Source organism: Artibeus jamaicensis, unplaced genomic scaffold (genome assembly GCF_021234435.1).
Source record: "Artibeus jamaicensis isolate MK-2021 breed Jamaican fruit bat unplaced genomic scaffold, CSHL_Jam_final contig_471, whole genome shotgun sequence".
Lineage (NCBI taxonomy): Eukaryota > Metazoa > Chordata > Mammalia > Chiroptera > Phyllostomidae > Artibeus > Artibeus jamaicensis.
Window position 1 is genome coordinate 2,233,060 of NW_026521850.1, and position 17,677 is coordinate 2,250,736.

Sequence of the window (17,677 nt, forward strand, 5' to 3'; positions counted from 1 at the left end):
GAAAGGTGACAGGAAGGCTGCTGGGGGTAGCCCGAGCAGGCCTGGGCTCCTGGTGCTAGGGCAGCTCTAGCTACTTTTCCTATGAGCAAAAGGGTGCCCCGCGCCACGCCCTTCCCCACCCCCTGCCCCCAGCAGCCCTGAGCAGCTGGATGGCGGGGGGGGGGGTGGGGGTGGCAGTCAGGGCCTGAGCGCTCGGCCCCCTTCGGACGGCGGTGCCTCAGGTGGGCTCCTCTCTCCCGGGCCCGCACTGAGCCTCCAGCCCGGCAGCTCCCTGACCACACACAGCAGCCCCGGGCCCCAGCACCCCGGGAGGACTGGGGGGTAGGGGGTGCTGCCTGGCACCCCAGCAGGGGTTGAATGCCTCAGGGCCAGTTGCTGAGTGACACGGGGTTATTGTGCTGTCACCGGCCACCTGGAATTCTCTCCCACCCCTCAGAGAGGCAGCTTGGTAGGAAGCCCCCCAGGCAGTTGCCAGCCCAGGGCTTGGTAGCCCACCGCGCCCGCCCCATTCCATGACCATCCTGACGTTTTCCACCGTGGGCGGGACACTGGGACCAGCCGGCACCCCAGCAGGGCAGCGGCCAGGCCACCAGGAGCAGGAATGGACGCTGGCAGCTGGCCCTGAGACTGTCCCGTGAAAGCGGCCGTGTCAATCTGCCTGGGGGCGATGACCCAGCCCCCCCGCAGAGACAGCCGGGGGCACTGCCGCCTCGCCCCTGGGGCCCCTGGGACACCCACGGACACAAAGGCTGGCCCCAAGCCCAGGTAGTGTCTGCGCCCACTTAGGTGCGTGTCCACGCCCCCAGCACGTCCCCCCATGGAGGGTAGTCGCGTCACCACGAGGAGCAAGGACCTGGGGCCAGACTGCCCCTGCCCTGGGCCTCTGCCCCGAGCCTCAGTTTCCCCGACTGTAGGTCGGGCTGCTCCTGGTGCCCGGTGAAAGGGTCGCGGGCTTTTTCCTGAGACAGGAGCCATGGGACTGCCGTGCACAGGGGCATTTTCCTGACCCCACACCCTCCTCAGTCCGAGGGCGCCCAGGGAGGAGCCGGGGAGCAGCAGGGCCCTTGGACAGAGGCGCGCCGTGCAGCGCTCCGCTGTGTCTGCGTTTCTCCCCAGGGCAGACGGTCCGCGGTCCTCTGCAGCCAGGAGGGGTTTCACGGCGGCCCTGAGGGGGCCCGGGCCCTGTGAGCAGCCAGGTGCCCCGAGGGGTGCTCCCTTCGTGGCCTGGTCTGACCACCTCGAGAGGCCAGGCACCCTGGGGAAGGCCAGCAGCTCCCCATGGTGGACAGCAGGCGAGGAGGCCAAGGATGGGGACAGCTCGGTGTCATCAGGCCGTCTGTCCGGCTCCTCTGGGGGCCATGAGCCGTGTGTACTTCCCCACCGGCCCTGGACTGAGAGGCCCCCCCAGGTGCTGGGGTCCCCGAGGCCTCACAGGGAGAGCAGCCCCCGGCTGGAGCAGCTGAGGGACAGGATCCGGGCCCAGGCGCGGTGGCAGGGCAGCTGCGCCTCCCTGGGGACCTCGATGCCCTCCAGCGCCTCGCACCTCCACAAAGCCTCCATGCCAGCCCCCGGGCAGAAGGTCCAGAAGCTGAAGAAGCCCCCTGCGGCCCCGGCCTACCCAGGTCAGTGGCAGATTTTCCTGGGGGGGGGGAGCTGCGCTGGGAGCCAGAGGGGGGGGACCCACCTGGGTGCAACGCGTCCCCTGGGCCTGGAGTCTGCAGCCTTGCAGCGGGGGCACCGGGATGGGGTTAGCCGTTCAGTATCATGGTCAGGTACGTGGGGACGTGGGCCAGGGACACCTGGACCAGCTTGCAGGGGATTCCGAAGGTCCTCGAAGACACAGCATGTGTCCCCCCCACCACGGCCTGGGGTTCAGAGGCAAGGGACAGGGTGGGCATTCAGAGAAACCTCCAAACCCAGCCTCCGTATTGGACGGATGACGGAGATGTGGCCCTGGGCCCTTCCCACTGGGCAGAGGCATCACTTTTCTGGGAGGCAGGGAGGATTTTTCTGTTAAAATCACTTTTAAGGTAATGTTTTTGTTTAAAACAACTGTAAAATACATATAACACAGGCTGTCCCCACCCCGGCTCAGGGCACGGCTCTGAGGCCTTAGGGACAGTCACCCTGCTGTGCAACTGCCACCACCGTCCTCTCCAGGACAGTCCATCTTCTCACACGGACACTGGGTCCTTGTGAGACCCCCACCCCTGCCCCAGCCGAGGCTCACACGGCCTACAGTGGATCTGACTCCCCTGCGTCCTTACAGGAGTAGAATCCATGAGATTTGTCCTTTCTTGTGGGTTCGGGTCTTGAGGTCCCTCCTGCCTGGAGGTGAGGGATCTGAGGACCAAGGCCGGACCTGGCTGTGCCAGAGGCCCGGGGGTCCTTCCGGCCAGTCTCTTCCCCTGCGGAGACGTGGTGGGCTCTGCCTGCTCTCACACTCACTGGCTTGTCAGCTGTCCCCTCCGGTCTGCCACTGTGGGCCTTGGGCAGCCTCTGCCCTCTCTGGGTCTCCACGTCCCCCTGGCTGTCCAGCCAGGGGTGGACCCAGCCATGCAAAGTCCCCTCAGACTCTGGCTGTCACTCCTCATCTACCAGGGGGCCAGCTGCCCTGCCCTGGTTCACCCATGGGTCAAGTCAGTCACTTATTCACTCAGCAAACGTGAGCTCCGTGACCCAGCCCCCAGCAGGTGCAGATGAGACGGGAGGCTGTTCCTGTCCTCAGGGGCTCTCGGCCACCAGATACGTAGAGTTTGTGGAGAGTCCGGGAAGGTGTGGTGAGGCCAGCCCTGCCAGGGGGTGGCCCTGGGCAGCCTGCCCTGTCAAGCCCCGCACTCCGCCATCCAAGCTGGCATGCAGGCCCAGGGAGCAGGCGGGCCACTGTGGGACCCAGTCGGGGGCTCCTGCTTGTGCGTCACCGCTCACCTTCCCCCCTCCCCCCTCTCTTCTCTCCCTGAAGTTCCACAGGAAAACCCCCAAAACATGAAAAGTAGTTCTTGTAAAAGAGAGAAGTCCTCCGCATTGTCCGCCCGAAAGGCCGCCAAAGACAAGGGTGAGTCTGGTGCCTCTGGGGACAGCAGGGCTCGGGAACGTGAGCTCACAGTCTGGCCCACTCGGGGTAGGGGCACCTGGTTTCCCGTGCATGGTTGGCTGCCAGCAGCTGTTCGACCGCCGGGTGCATGGGGTGCTGGGGGCATCTGGGGTCATCAGGGGTTGGGCTTGAGTTGGGGGGCGACTGTGGACTGTGGAGCCGGGCCGTGTGTAGGGCCGCCCACACAGGGAGCCGCCCCTTGTGACGAAGGACAAGTCCACAAACCCTCGTATTCGGTCCAAAAGGCCCTCGGCCACGCTTTAACGCTCCTCGTGGCGCACTGACGGCGTCTGACCGGCGCGCAGGACCTGTCACGCGTGTGCTGGCAGGCGTGCCTGCTTTCTTGTCTCACGGCATAGCGTAAGGCGCTCTCCAGGTCCTGCTGCCTCCGGCGTCGGGCAGAGCAGCCACAGGGGTGGGCTCTCCGACCCACCTGGCTTGGAATTTGGAATTCCAGGTAGCAAACCCACCTGAGCAAGGGTGGCGGGCTGGGCTTTGGGCTTCGGGTGGGTGGGTGCATTTATCCAGCAGGCGAGAGGTTGATGGGGGGCAGGAGGGGACCCCACTCCCACTGCAGGGTGAGGGATACTGGGAGATGCGGAGAAGATGCCGGGAGCCCTGCTCGAAAAAGCACAAAAGATAACATTTTCAGCATCACCATCTCCCCCTGCCCTCCGTGTCTTTTTGGTTTGTTTTATTTTAATGGCTCGCTTGAAAAATGACCTGCTCTCGGCCTGACGCGGGGTCAAAGGGCGTGCCACGGGCCGCATTCATCATCGTCACGGCCGTGTCACCCCGACGGCGCTGACCATTAGTCCCTGTCAGCGGCGCAGTCACAGCTGGACTAAGGAGGGATGAGTGTGGGTTCAGAGGTCGGAGGCGCAGGGCTAGGGAATTGGACGAATTAGAAATTTGCTGTAGTTAACAAAAAATTAAATCACAATAGTTATAAAATATTCATCCATCCGGCTGGAGGGAAATGAAGCCCGATATTTAATTTCAGACGGCGGCGCCGCACTCTGCATGTTTTATCATAGATTAGGCCGGCCCAGGACGCTGACGGGGCACCTGGGGGCTTCATCCATTTCCGCAGATTAAAAATCCTCTCGTAAAAAAATTAATTGCCATTAAACTGCTCAGCAGAAGGAAAAAATGTGCCCGTCAGGACCCATTTATTGACCCGGGCCCTCTGGCAGGTTAACGGGGAGGCTGAGTGCCCAGCGCAGGGGGGGCCTGTGGTTGGGGGTGCTGAGCTGGCCTGGCCACCCGGCGGGTGGGTGGCCCAGTGCCCCAGGGCAGGGAGCCGGGCCTTTCTCCTGCGGCCCAGCAGCAGCACAGAGCAGTGTCTCTGGAAGCCCCACCCCCTGGGCCCCCCAAAACCCGGATTTGGCCAGGGGGCCGGTCCCAGCCTTTGACTCTGCCCTGAGCCAGCAGGGTCCTGACCCTTCCAGGCTCAGCTCCTGTAGCGGCTGCCTTTTCATCCTGTGGCTCCGTGGGAAGATGTTCACCGGTGGGGAAACCGAGGCCCACAGAAGTTAAGTCATTTGCCCAAGGAAGGCCCGAAGCTAGTCCTGGGTGGAGCCGGAATTTAAACCCAGGCCTGGGATTCCTGAGACCAAGCCCTTAACTCCCCGCGTCCCCAGCGGCCCAGGGCAGACGGCCATGGCCAGGGGTGCGGTGGGGGAGTGGGGTGGCAGCCGTGTCCCAGAGTGGACCTGGCTGCCCCAGCCTACCCCGGCGAGGCAGGGCTTAGAGAGGAGTTAGCTCCTGGGGGACCTGTTCCTCGAGGGATGTGGGTTTACAAAGGGCATGACTTAGAGACGGCAGGGTCTTGGGGTCCTGTTCCAGAGAGAGCGTGACCTGTGTGTGGCCTTAGGGGTCCCTCCTGGAGGCATGGCCCCTACAGAGATGGCCCTTCCACTTCCTGAGGCCCCAGCTTCGGACCTGTGGCTGACGTCTCTGGGTCTGGGCCCTCAGGGGAGCCGGGCCTGGGGCCGTGTATGGAGTGAGGTCCCTGGCCCTGTCGGGTCACCTGCCCCTGGGTCAGTTCCTGGTGGTCTCTGCCATGAGTTCCCCTTGGTTGTCAGGAGTGCCCCCTTCATGGAGGAGGGGGCAGCTTTTGGCCTGGATAATGGTCTTTCCCCTTGGTCTGCCCTGGACTGGGCCTGGGGGAGGGGCAGAGCATGTCTGTGCTTGCATGTCTATGTACATGTGTGTCCGTGCATCTCCGTGTGTCCGCACCCGTGTCCTAGTGCATCTGCGCACCTCTGTGCATGTGCGTCTCCATGTGCACATGTGCATGTGTCCTAGCGTCTCTGGGAGGTGCCTATGTGTGTTCGTGTCCATCTCTGTGTGCTTGCATGTGTCCGTGTGTGCATGAGCAAGTGCCTGTGGAATGTGTCTGATGCGTGTGTCTATAAGTGTCCGGCGTGCATGCACGTGTCTCTGTGAGTGTGTGCGTGTGCCAGGTAGTGTCGGGATCTGCACCGGCCTCTGCGGGGCCTGCGCAGGCGGCTGCGCAGCGTTGGCGGGGCTGCTGTCGGCACTCGGTGCACCTGACTACAGTTAGGAAGTAGCGCTTCGTCCACACGCAGTGCTTATTGTGCGGCCGCACTTACTAAAAAAGTGTCTCTGCGTCCGGGATGCCCTCTCGGTCCCCTGGTCCTGCACAGCCCCCATTGTCACCGAGTCTCGCCCACCTCAAAACAGATTCATTGCCTTGTGCCCGAGCAGCCAATCGGCTGTGAGGTTACCCTCCCCCTCGCCCTGCGCGCCAGAGGCTTGTCGTCAGCGCCACCCTCGTTATGCTCACTCGGTGCCGGCCGAGTGTGCGCCGTGGGTCTGGGTCTGGGCCTGTGTCGAGGTTTTACAGACAGAGCCGTGGGGAACCGCGCTTATTACCCCGTTTCCTGAACAGGACTCGGAGGGTCCAGGAAGTCGGGTTATCCTGGGACGTGGCCAAACCCCGACCTGCTGGGGCCCGAGGGTGAGGCCCTGCCTCAGAGGGGCCCAGACACAAGGGACTCGCCCCCAGCCCCCCCACACCAGGGGCCGAGCTCAGGCCCCAGCACCCACTGTGCCCCTGTTCTCTCTGTTTAAGACTCCGAGCTGGTGGGCGCTCACGCCTGGAGGAAAGGACAAGCGCTGGCAAGGGGGCTGCTCGGGCCCCCGCCCCCCCTCCCCAGGCTCCAGAACAAGGCGGCCTCCAGGGAGACGGCCCACAACCTGGAAATAGGTACCTGTGCCTCTGCCTCGGGCTCCACCCTGCTCTGCTGGGGCATCTGGGGGTGGGGGCAGACTCCACACCGCTGGGGAAGGAGGTGGCGCTGGGTGTCGGAGCAGCTGCTCTCTCCCAGTGACCTGTCAGACACCCTCGGAACCTGCCACCGATGGGGGCCGTGGGGAACCAGTATATTTAAAAGTCTAAGGGCAGGATTTCTGTCCCCAAGAGGCCCCTTTGGGCCCTAGGAGGCAGGGCACGGCCAGGCAGGCTTTCCAAACTCAGGAAAGAAGGGGCTCTTCCAAAGGACCCCAGCACCCAACCTGCACTCAGTTTTCAACAGGCGCCTGGCATAGTCTCGAGTCACCTTGATGGAGCACCTGCCCCTGGGGGCTTCTAATGAGTGCGGAGGCCAAGAGGGGCTCCGTGGGGCACGAAGCCAGGGGGCCTCTGGGCGGGGGGGCCGGCTCTTCTCCCCCTGTGACTGCCTGTCTTTGCAGGGGACACCGACAAGGTAGGAGCTGCTGGGAGCCACCCTGTCCGCCCCCGGACGCCCAGTCCAGCTGCTCTGCGCAGTTACCCACAGGTGCCTCCCAGCACACCCTTCCGGGCACCCTGCGACCAAGCCGTGACCATCCAGTCGGCTCTGGCCATCCTTCAAGACCTGCGCCAGCAAATCCAGGCAGGGCTGGAGTTGGCCCGAGACCATCAGCTCAGGCGAGGGCGTGAGCAGTGGCCGTCACCACGGTGGCGGCGACAGGAGCCAGCAGAGAGGAGGCCCCAGGGCGCCTGCAGGGCCCCAGACCTGCGGGGCTCCTTCTCCAAGAGTCCCTGGGTCCCCACGAAGGGGATGCACTCCTCCTCAGAGAGGGCTGGGAGCGTCCCCGGGCAGCGCTGGAGAACCTTGGCCCGATGGGAGTCCCAGCCACGGAGGCCCTGGTTGGCCCAAGGACGGGACCCTGCTTTCCAGAGGCCTGGGAGTCCCCGAGAAAGGCTGAGCTACTTCCCTCAGCGGCCCTGGAGCGCGTCGGCTGGGCAGAGAGCCCGGGCCACTTGCGAAGGCTGGGAGGCCCCCGCCCGAGGACCGGGGAGCCCTCTGGAAAGGCCAAGCCCTCGTGTCCAGCGGCCCTGGAGTGCCTCCCTCACCAAGTGGACTGGCAGCCCGTGCGAGGGCAGGTGCTCCCTGCCGCCTCCCTCGGGAGCGAGGAACGCCTGGCTCGGGCCCGCCCGGAGCACCCTCCAGACGGCACCCAGGAAGGACAGTGAGGCGCAGGTGCCGCTACCCTGCCCGAAGACCCGGGGGCTCCTGGGCCGGCCCTATAGCCCAGAGTCCCTGCGGGAGTTCATGCGCCAGAAGGCGCTGGTACGGCGGCAGCAGGCCCTGGAGGAGAAGGTCTCGGCCGTGCGGGCGCTGGAGCTGAGGAACCAGAGGCTGCAGGATGTGTACAGAAAACAGAGGGAGGCCGTGCTGGGCAAGGCCGGCCCGATCAAGGCCGGCCCGGTCAAGGCCGGCCCCGTCAAGGCCGGCCCCGTGGTCTCCCAGACCAACCCCAGCATTGTGACCTTTGTGCCGCACTCCGCGCAGTCCTGGGTATGCACCAGGGACAGCTGGCCGGGGTGTTGGCCCGCTCAGGCACAGCCTCCACTCTCCGGAGTCCCCAAACGCCTGCCTGCCTCCCTGGGCGGGACGGGGCTCCAGAGGGACCCCGTTACCTCCGTACCAGCCCCTAAAGAGGAGACCCTGTGGAGGCCCGGGCCAGCTCCGAGGCCGAGAGACAGGGTCCGGGCTTCCGGGCCAGGTAGGGCTCTGACTGTGTCCCCCTCTGTTCCAGGACTTGGAGGCGCCCGGGGGCGTGGGGTCGCCCGTGCTGCAGTGGAGCAAGGTGACTTCCGGCATGGTGCTGGGGGACCAGGAGGCCCCGGGCAGGTGGGTGTGCGGGTGTGGGGCTGCCCTTCCTGGGCGGCTTCCTGGGCCCTGTGTCACACAGAGCTGGGGATTTCCTGGAGCTGAGAGTCACACCACGGAACAGTCGCCAAGACAAGGGACCGAGTCAGCAGCACCTTTAGTCTGCAGCCGGACCCCTGTCCCAAAACGTTTCACCTGGGCCCATGGGCAGCCCTTCCCCATTCCCCCCGACCACCCCCAGGCGCTTTCCGCCCCTCTGGCTTTGTCAGCTCTGGATAGTTTATAGGTGGGACCCCACAGCCTGGGACCCCCGGGTCCTGGCTATTCTTGCTGAGCACGTTTTTTGGTTCACCCGCGTTGCGCCAGGCCTCGGGACTCCATCCCTTCCGAGGGCTGAGCGGCTTTTCGCTGTGCGGAGGGACCTCGTTTGGCTCGTCCCTCCCTCTGCCTGCGGACGCTGGGGCCGCGCCCGCCTTTGGCTGCCGTGAGGAACTCCGCTGTGAGCACAGCTGAGCAGTAGCTCTCAAGACCCCGCTTTCCATTCGCTGTGAGGGTGCCTGGAAGTGTGACGGCCGGGTCCCCTGTCCCACGCTCACTTTTGGGGGAACCACCCCGCCGCTCTCCACCGTGGAGTCCCGGTTTCCTGGCACTTCCGACGTCTCTGTGTCCTCACACATACTTCCCTGAGTTCAGAGCGGCGGCCTGGCCTGTGGCTGTCAGCTGGGATCTCCACTGGCTGTCACTTGGGTTTCCCTGGTGACGGTGATGGGAGCAGCTTCCCACGTGCTCGTCCGCCAATTCCGTGTCTCTGGAGGGGGAAGGGGCCAAAGTCCTTTGCCTGGTTTTGGATCGAGTTGTTCGGTTTTCTCGTTGAGTTGTCCTTCTTTATACAGCTTGGGTTTCAGCCCCAAGGACAGAGATGCTCTAAGTTTTCTGCCCTCCCAGAGGGTGGCCATGGGCACACAGTCCGATGTCCCTGTGTCTTGGGTGGCCTGTGTTTTCGGTGTCACATCCGAGAAGCTACCGCCAGCGGTCCCAGCTCTGACAGCTGTGCATGGCCGTGTGGACGCACTGCGATGCGCACACACTGTGAACACGCCCTGGGTCTGTCACAGGAACACCGCCATGCTCAACCTGGACATGTGTGTTTCACACTCACCTAGAAGTTCTAAGCCTGACCTCTGCACCCTCTGTGCCCGCAGCTTCTGCCTGTGTCTGAACGGAGCCCTGGACGGCGCTGAGCCCCCGGAGCCAGCAGGCCCCCAGGAGAGCCGGGAGGGCGCGCCCCCGCTGCAGTCTGCCAGCCCCTCCCTGGGCCGCCCGGGGCTCCGGGACCTGGCCACCCAGCACCCCTGCCCAGGCCTGTGCATCTACCTGGACCCTGAGGAGTCCGAGCGCCTCGGCACGCCGGGGCCCCTGCACTTCCGGTACAAGCAGGCCCGGCTGCAGGCCCTGGAGACCATGGCCAACATCCTGAAGCAGCGGATTGACGTCCTGACCGCCAAGCTGCTCGGGGCCGAGGCAGCGGACGCTCCCAAGGGCCTGGCCTCAGACCTGCCACCCTCGTGCCCCAGCACTGTGCCTGCGGCCTCCACACCCGCCACACCAGCCTGCCCCAGAGCCTTGGTGCCCCACGGGGGCAGAGGGGCTCCCTGGGACCTGCCAGCCAGGCCACTGCTCTCTCCTGCCAGCTTCCTGGACGGCGAGGCGCTGCTGTGGGGCCCTGGCTGGCAGCAGCGGCGGGCCGTGAGCCCCAGGGCCCACCCGGCTGGCCAGCCCCGAGGTAGGGCCGGCACCAGGCCACGGTGACCACCAGCCCAGTTGGCGGCCACAGGAGCCCCACTTTTTCCATCTCTCAGTATCTTCCCCCCAAGGGGGGACACAATGACAGTATCACAGTTGTCACTGAGGAGGTGACATAGGTGACAGTCCTGGCCCCGGGCATGGCATGCACTCAATTTCCCATCAGTGGCAGCTGTTGTCACCAGCTGGGCTGTGTCTGGAGGAGGGGTGAGGCCTGGTCCTGAGGCTTAATGGGCCCGTGGTGCCCTGCCTCCCAGAGACCGTTGGAAAGGGGATGAGGCGCCGGGGACAGTGAGGCTGCGGGGACCCTGCTGCTTCAGGGTGGGCACCCCCCCCCCCACTGGCAGCCGCTGCCCTTGTGCCGACCACACCTGGCAAGTGTGCCTGTCTCTCCAAAGGTTTCGTGGAGGACAGATGTTCGGAGCTGGACAAGAGGCTGGCGAGAAACACAGCTTCCTTCCAGGCCCTCTGCCCCTTGGCAGGGAGGTAAGCCCGAGAGCCCCTTGCACGTCCCGCTGAGCCGTGAGCCAGGAGCCTGGCAGGGCGGGCAGCCAGGCCTGCAGGCAGGGGGGCAACAGCTCCTGGCCCACTTGGCAGCTGGGATGCTGGCCAGGCGGTGGCTCTGGCACCTCTGCCGCAGGGCTGTGTGCCGAGGGCCCCTGCCCGACACCCTGCTGATGCGGGAGCAGGTCCCAGGATGTGTACCTCTCCACATGCTCCCCGCCTCGGTTCCAGGCCCCGGGGGACACGGTCAGCTGCACTTTCCTGTGTCATTGGCGTGACTGGCAGGCTAAGTGTGTCCAGGGGACCGAGACGCAGGTGCACCTTCATTCAGGTCCCATGTCTGTGTCTAAGTTCTCAGGACCACCTGGTCGCAGACCCTGGCACTTTCTGGAGGCTTTTATCCCCAGTGCTGTCTGTGACCTTCTCTAGGGGCCACTTTACACAGGCCCCTTCCCAGGGGTCACTGGGCCCAGTTGCAGACAGATGACCAGCCTGGAGGTGGAGCACAGGGAGCCCTCAGCTGCCCCACTGTCCACCTCATCAGCCCAGCCTGGGCCTGGCTTTAGGGACCTTCTGCTGTCCCGCACTTGCCCCAGACCCCGACAGCTTGGGCCATCCTCCTGCAGTGGCCCTTTGCTGTCCTTTCCTGTCCCCAGTCCTCTGGCTCCTTCCCCGCCGTAGCCAGTGTCCCCCTGAGGGCCCCGTGTCTCAGCTGACTTCCCCTCAGGAGGGCGTCCTTCCTGCCGGCCCAGCACTGCACAGCTTTTGTCCGGGGGGCCTTTGCAGGACAGTTGCCACCTGGCTGATGCAGGACCTTCCCCAGCAGCCGTGGCCTCTGGCCCTCTGGGGTCCCTGCACACTCGTGGTCTGCTCCTCAAGGGCTTCCCTTGCAGCCCCGAGAACTATTTCTCCAGCCCACTGCCCACCCAGCATCTCCTGGTGGGTCCCCCCTCACCTTCCTCAGTGGCCGGGGGCACCCTCCCAGTCCCCTATCCCACCAGTCCTGCTCCCTGGCACATTGCATGGCCCTGCAGGTTCTCGGACCAGCTCCTGCCTCTCTCACCTCTCTGCTGTGAGACTGAAGTGTCCAGTGGTCCCCAGCCTGGCCTGGATCGGCCCCTTCCCCTTACGTGGCCAGGTGTCCTCTGGGACCCCAGGCTTGACAGGTCAGAGCCCAGCCCAGAGGGCACAGGCTGGCGGGCATCTCCAGGGGGGCTGGCCTTGCCTGTTGTCAGTATCATCCAGACCCTGCCCGGACCACCTGGGACAGATGCCGCGGACTCCTCACTACCCACTCGGTGGGCCTGTCCCAGCTTCGCACCCGGTGTCGGGGGCCTCGGACGGTATAGAGTTTATTAACAGTTACAAGGGAGGGTGGGGGCCGCGGCTGGGGCAGCGTGAAGCGAGGAATACAGACAGGACTGTCACGTGTCTGTGGAGAAGGGGTGGTCCCAGACATCCCCTCTGCTTGGGCTGCCCCAGTGGACCCGGGGCGGGTGAGGTGTCAGTGCAGATCCCAGGTCTGTGAGCAAAGTCACACGCCCCCTGCCAGCCCCAGAGTCTTCCCTAGGAAACGGGAGGGGCGCCCGTGCACCTCCTCCGCCCAGCACGCCCAGGCATCCCCAGCCCCCTTGACCTCACCAGTGGGAAGTCTGGCGTTTGGTCCTTTGGGGTGAGATCTGCTCCCTTCCCCACCTATCACCTACCTATGAACAATTGGATTCAGTGGGGGGGATCGAATTGTTGCCACCAGTAGGGGGCAGCATAGGGCTGCATGTCTCCACATTGGCAGCTGGAACACGACCTCCCTCCAGTCCTTGGGTGTTGGGGGGAGGACTGGAGAGGTTAGTGGACACCTTACATCTGCTCATCCTGCGGCTGCACAGCCAGCAAGCCCCTGTGGGCCCAGTTGCGGAAGGTTGCAGAGCCCAGGTGAGAGGCTTGTGGCCTCCAGTGTCCCCCCAACCCCAGGCATTCCCATCTGTAGCCCTCCCTTTGGCCCCCTCCCAAAACCCTGACCGGGTCCCCCAGGCAGAGGCGAAAGTCGTTCACGAGGTGGCCCAATGACCCAGCGCCCTGGAGCGTGGGGGTTGGAGCCCAGGGGCTTGCTGGCCCCTTGAGCATGCAGGAGAGGTGCCCAGGCTGTCCCTTGTCAGTCAGCAGTCACCACTCACAGCTTCACAGTGCTGCCACTTTGTGGCCACACCCCTGGTCACCTCTCCCGTGGCCCAAATCCAGGGCTCTGCTCTGAGCCCAATTTCTGAGTCAGAGAAGGGTGATGACCTCTCTTACCCTGCCCTTTCCTCGTGGGGACCGTGGCTCAGTGGAGGGCAGAGCCAGCTTGTCACCAGAGTCACATGCCAAGGATGCCAGGGTGGGCCCCTGGGTGCTCGTGCACCTGGCATCTCTGGAAGGAGGGGTGCCCAGGCTCCACAGGCCCTGTGCCTCCGAGAGACGTATTCTCACCCTGCTGCACAGACCGGAAACTGAGGCTCGGAGAGGAAGGCTTTGCCTGGGCCGCACGGCTCGTGGGAGGGCAAACCAGGATTCCGAGCAGGGCCTGGACTCAAAAGCCCACCCACCCTCTGGTCCACCGGCTCTCCCTGGTCCCCAGGGGCTATCCTGAGCCCGAGACTCGGGGGGGGCGGGGGCAGTGATGGGCGCCCGTGCGAGTCCTCCGGGTAATCTGGGTGACCCTGAGGTCCAGCAGGGTCAGCCAGCCACAGCGCCCCTGGCCCAGCATCTGTCTCTGCGAACGAGGTTTTCTTGGCCCAGGGCCATGCTCACTTTTACAGAGTGAGGGGGCCGCACTCGAGCTACAAGAGCAGGCTTCAGTCCTTTCCACAGAGCTGGGCGCTGTGTGGCCCCACTCTAGACAGGCGGGGGTGACACTGGCTCATGGGTTGGTGGCCATCGGTGGCATCCCTTTAACCACGTCTTGGCGGAGATGGCTCCTTCCTGCCAGCTGCTGCTTTGCTCAGTGAGGCTGGCATCTGTGTCCAGGGTCGGGAGGAGGGAGCGAGAGGGAGCCCGGAGAGGACCCTGCAGGGTCCTGTCCTCCGCCCCCTTCGTGTGAGGCCCTGCCCCCCAAGAGCGGGGGCCGGTCCCTCCCCAGCACCCCCAGGTCATCCGTCCATTGCCTCCCCAGCATCTGCCTTCTCAGCCCCAGGACCGCCCACTCGTTCCAGAACACTCTTTTCCAGGTCATCCCCCCTGTGAGTCCATGAGCTGTAGGGGAGGAAGCTTGGCCCGGCCGCTGCCTTCCTGAATGGCAGCTGGCACACGGCAGGTGCCCGACACACACCTGCGGCCTCTGGGCCCCAGAGACTGCTGGAGGGGAGCCAAGTCCCGGCCCCGTCTCCATGGCCACCGGTCACTCAAACGGGCCTTGGGTCACCGTGTGCCAGGAAGGCCAGGCCGTGCCCCCTGGGACACAGGCCCGGTGCCCAGGGCAGGTTGGCCTTGTGGCAAAGGGCACCTGGATCCTGGCCCCAGTGCCCACGGTGACTGTGGAAGCAGCCCCCCGGTTGCCTGTGCTCCCACGGGGCTGCCGCCTCCCCGAGTCTGCATGTAGAACCCCGAGTCACTGCTGCTCAGACGAGGCCCCACCAAGCTGGGGAACCCGCGGGTGTCAACCTCTGCAGGCCCCTCCCGCTCGCTGCCCTCTCGACCCCTGGGCGCAGGCCCCTCCCTCACGGGCCTTGGCCCTCAGGTCCCGGCTTGGACACTGTCAGAGCCAGAGAGCCCTGTGGGCCGAGGGGCCCAGACCCCCACCACCCCACTCTCCCGGCTCATGTGTGTGTTTGTGTCCCCAGCTCACCTGGGGTGCCAGAGCCACCAGACCCCACCTGCGGCTCCCTGTGGCTGGAGGAGACGCCATGGGCCAGAGGGGCAGGCTCCATCACGCCCTGGACCCTGCAGAGCTGCGGTAAGGGCGAGCCTTCAGACAGGCCCTGGGCTGGCTGGTCGGGTCGCCGGGGGCATCCGACGGGGACTCCCTCCACCGCCTGGCACTCCGGCGAGGTGCTGTGGGTGTAGAGAGACCCTGTTCTCCGCGGAGAGCACCCACGTTTCAGTATTAAAGTGTTTTGGAGGCTTTCAGGGCCTAACTGCCTCTCTGTGCTCTTGCCACGCCTCCGTTGTGACACATTTGCTGCAAGGGACATGCAGCCTGTGTGCGGCCCAGCCGCCCGCCCTCCCTGCCCACGTGTGGTAGGGGCGGGAGGTGGGATGGTGTCAGGCCCGGGGCGGGCAGTGCTGCCTGGTGAGGGGTGTGAGAGCAGAGCCGGGGGCAGAGAAGGGCACCCTCCCCACCACCAAAGGGAAACCCGTCAGTTACCCTCTGAAATGACCAGGCGCCTGAGCTGCCGCCGCACACCAGGCCTGGGTGACCCTCCCACAAACACCTGCCCTCCAGGAGTACTCAGTGGGAGGCCTGGGCGGCAGGGCAAGGACCGGCAAGAGCCGGCACAGGCAGCCCCTCCCTGCAGGGCCGTCCCCGTCCACAGGTGCCAGTGAAGGGCCAGGTCAGACCTGCTGAGGAAGGAGGGACCTGGCTGGAGGCTGCTCCACCCCCAGCCCACCATGGGGCCTCGGGGTGCCCAGGGGGCCCACCCACGCCTGCTGTGCCTTCCAGAGAAAGGAGCCAGGGCAGAGGGGCCCCACCCCCCTGAGAAGTCCCCTCCTGAAGCCTCTGGAGTCTGGTCTGGGCGCAGCTGTGAGCTGCTGGCCAGGGCTCGGCCGCTGCATCAGGCTGACCCTGAGCAGGCCAGGCGCCAGGCCTTCGAGAAGAGCCAGCTCCTGACCTTGGCTCTGCCTCCAGCTGCCTCTCCCGGCGGCAGGGGTGGGTTGGGCAATGGGCTCGCCCCGAGTTCTCTGTCCCTCCTGTCGGGGGGCTAGGCCCCTGGCTGCCCTCCTGCTCTCACGGGCAGGGCTGTCCTCACACCTGTCTCCATGTGCGAACGGGAGTTCTCGGACAGGACCTGTCCTTGGGCCACGGGCAGCCCCGAAGAGCTGCGTGTGATCCGAGTCGCCCCTGCCTGGAGTGGCTGACAGCAGGGCCTCAGGCAGCCAGAAACCAAACGGAGAACCGAACCCAGAGGGCCTGCGCTGGGGTCATGTCGGACACCTCCTCCAGGAAGCCTCCCGGATAGCACTGGGCTGAGCTGGGCGCTGCCACCGGCCGGGTTGCTGCCTGCTCTGTGGACGTCGGTCTCCTGGGTGTGCGTCGGTCTCCGTGGGCCACGGGAACTTGAGGGCCTGGCTGTCATCGCAGCCCCGGGTCCCTGGACAGTGCCTGCCATGGTGGGGGGCCAGCAGAGGTACTTGCTGAAGGATGAACGAACTCCTGAACACCGAGCGTCCCCAGACACCAGACACCGCATGTGGCCTGGTGGTCCTGTCGGCCTCTCCTGCCTCAGGGGTCGGTCCGGTCCCCAGGCTCGATGCCCAGAGGCGCCGTCTCCCACCGCAGAGTGGGATTCAGCTCAGCTCTGAGTCGATCCCTCCAGCTTCCACGAGTGGGTGCAGTGCTGTCCCACAGAACCTTCTGGAATGAGAGAAATGCTCCAAACTGTGGGCTCTCCTACCCGGCAGTCCCCGGGCACAGGTGGCTCTCTAGCCATGGAAACGTGGCCGAGTGACAAAGGAGTGGGACTTTGCGTTTTATGGCACTTAAGTGGAAATGGCAGTGGCAGGCGGGACAGTGAGGCTCCGGCTCCCAGACTCGCCGTTGCTCGGAGCCAGGGTGGGGGTGACAGAGAGCACACCTCGTCGTCACCATCGTCACTGTTACTAGCGATAACGACAACATTTATCAAGACCTCTCATCGGCTCCTCAGCTACTGGGCGCTTCGGGTGGTGTGTGGTGCTAGGTTCTTGGGGCTCCTCCCCAGCTGTCTCCAGAGGACTTGGGGACACCCTCTGCTCAGTGGGGTGACTCAGTGTCTCTGGGGGCTGCCAGCTGCTTGGCCGTGTAGGGCCGTGCCCCTGTCAGGGACTGCTTGCTCGGCCCGTGTCTCCCTGGTGACCTGTCAGGGGTGCTGGTGTGGCCAGGGGTGACCGGCTCTGGGTCCTGGAGGAGGGTCAGCAGGAGCTTCGGCCAGCGGGCTCAGGGAGGGACCCGGAGCCTTCTCCGCCTCAGTCTCTCTCAAGGACACGAAACAAGCAGGGGAGGGTTCTTCCCACCTGGAGGGACCTTCAGCTCGGACAGGACTTCAGACCAGTCCCTGGAAGTGTCTTCCTTCCCACAGAGACCAGCTCGCTGGGAGCAGGAGGGGCGCCCTGAGCGTCACCTCAGTGGCTCAGAGCGTGGCAGGTGGCCCGAGCCCCACCCCGCTCAGCCAGGCTGGGTGCCGCTGAGTTTCTCAGCTGCCGGGGCACAGCCCCAGGAAAAGCCGTCTCTGGTCTCCTGCTCTGTGACTGCGCTCCCCAGGGGGAGCCGGCCATTCTGTCCTGGGGAGGACAGTCCAGTGTGGAGAGACATCCTTCTCCTTGCGCACTCGCGTGGTGACTGGGGAGCCATCGGAGTCACCAGGACGGCCTCCCATCTCTGGCCAGGGCCCTGAGCCCCAGGAGGGAGCGGACCACACCATGCCTGCCTCTGTCAGCTCCCACCAGGGCCCGGGCCGAGAAGATGGCGGCAGGGGTAATGGGGGGGCACGCTGGCCGCCCCTTCGACCATGGATTCCCCCTCGGAGGCAGCTTCACGGGGCTGGGGAGCACCCGTCACATGCGGGGCCCGAGCGGGCCCTCAGAGCGCCCTAAGGGGACGGGCAGCCCCACCCCCTACCCTTGGGGACTTGCTTATCCCAGGGAGGCTGAGGCGTTCACGCTCATACTCTGGAAGAAGCCACAGTCCCCAGATCTTGGGGCCTGTGCCTCTGCGTTAGTTTGTGCCCCCGGCCGTGGTGCCCAGCAGGGGACCGTGACAGCCACTGCAGCTGAGCGTGCGTGCAGTTGCCTCGCTCCTGGGCAGGTGGGAGCCTCTGGGTCCCCAGGGGGCTCTGATGGGCCCATGATTTGTTCCAGGTCACCCGGTGAACACAGGACAAGGGGAGTCTCTCTGGTGACAAAGTGCCTGTCACCTCTGCAGACCTGGGTCATTGCTGAGGGGCAGATTGAGGCAACGCAGCAGCGTCTATCTCCTTCT

General features: G+C 65.2%; 1 protein-coding gene across 1 annotated transcript in view; it reads left to right on the plus strand.

Annotated features, from left to right (window-relative positions):
• The first annotated feature begins 667 nt into the window (after window positions 1–667).
• CCDC187 (coiled-coil domain containing 187) overlaps window positions 668–17,677 on the plus strand; it is a 32,226-nt gene continuing 15,216 nt past the window's right edge. Inside the window, exons 1-10 of the mRNA XM_053667641.1 lie at window positions 668–765; window positions 1,024–1,622; window positions 2,963–3,064; window positions 6,195–6,329; window positions 6,815–7,905; window positions 8,147–8,241; window positions 9,423–10,003; window positions 10,422–10,509; window positions 13,676–13,742; window positions 14,047–14,455. Of these exons, the coding sequence (XP_053523616.1) occupies window positions 668–765; window positions 1,024–1,622; window positions 2,963–3,064; window positions 6,195–6,329; window positions 6,815–7,905; window positions 8,147–8,241; window positions 9,423–10,003; window positions 10,422–10,509; window positions 13,676–13,742; window positions 14,047–14,455 (3,265 nt within the window). The remainder of the gene's footprint in view (window positions 766–1,023; window positions 1,623–2,962; window positions 3,065–6,194; window positions 6,330–6,814; window positions 7,906–8,146; window positions 8,242–9,422; window positions 10,004–10,421; window positions 10,510–13,675; window positions 13,743–14,046; window positions 14,456–17,677) is intronic.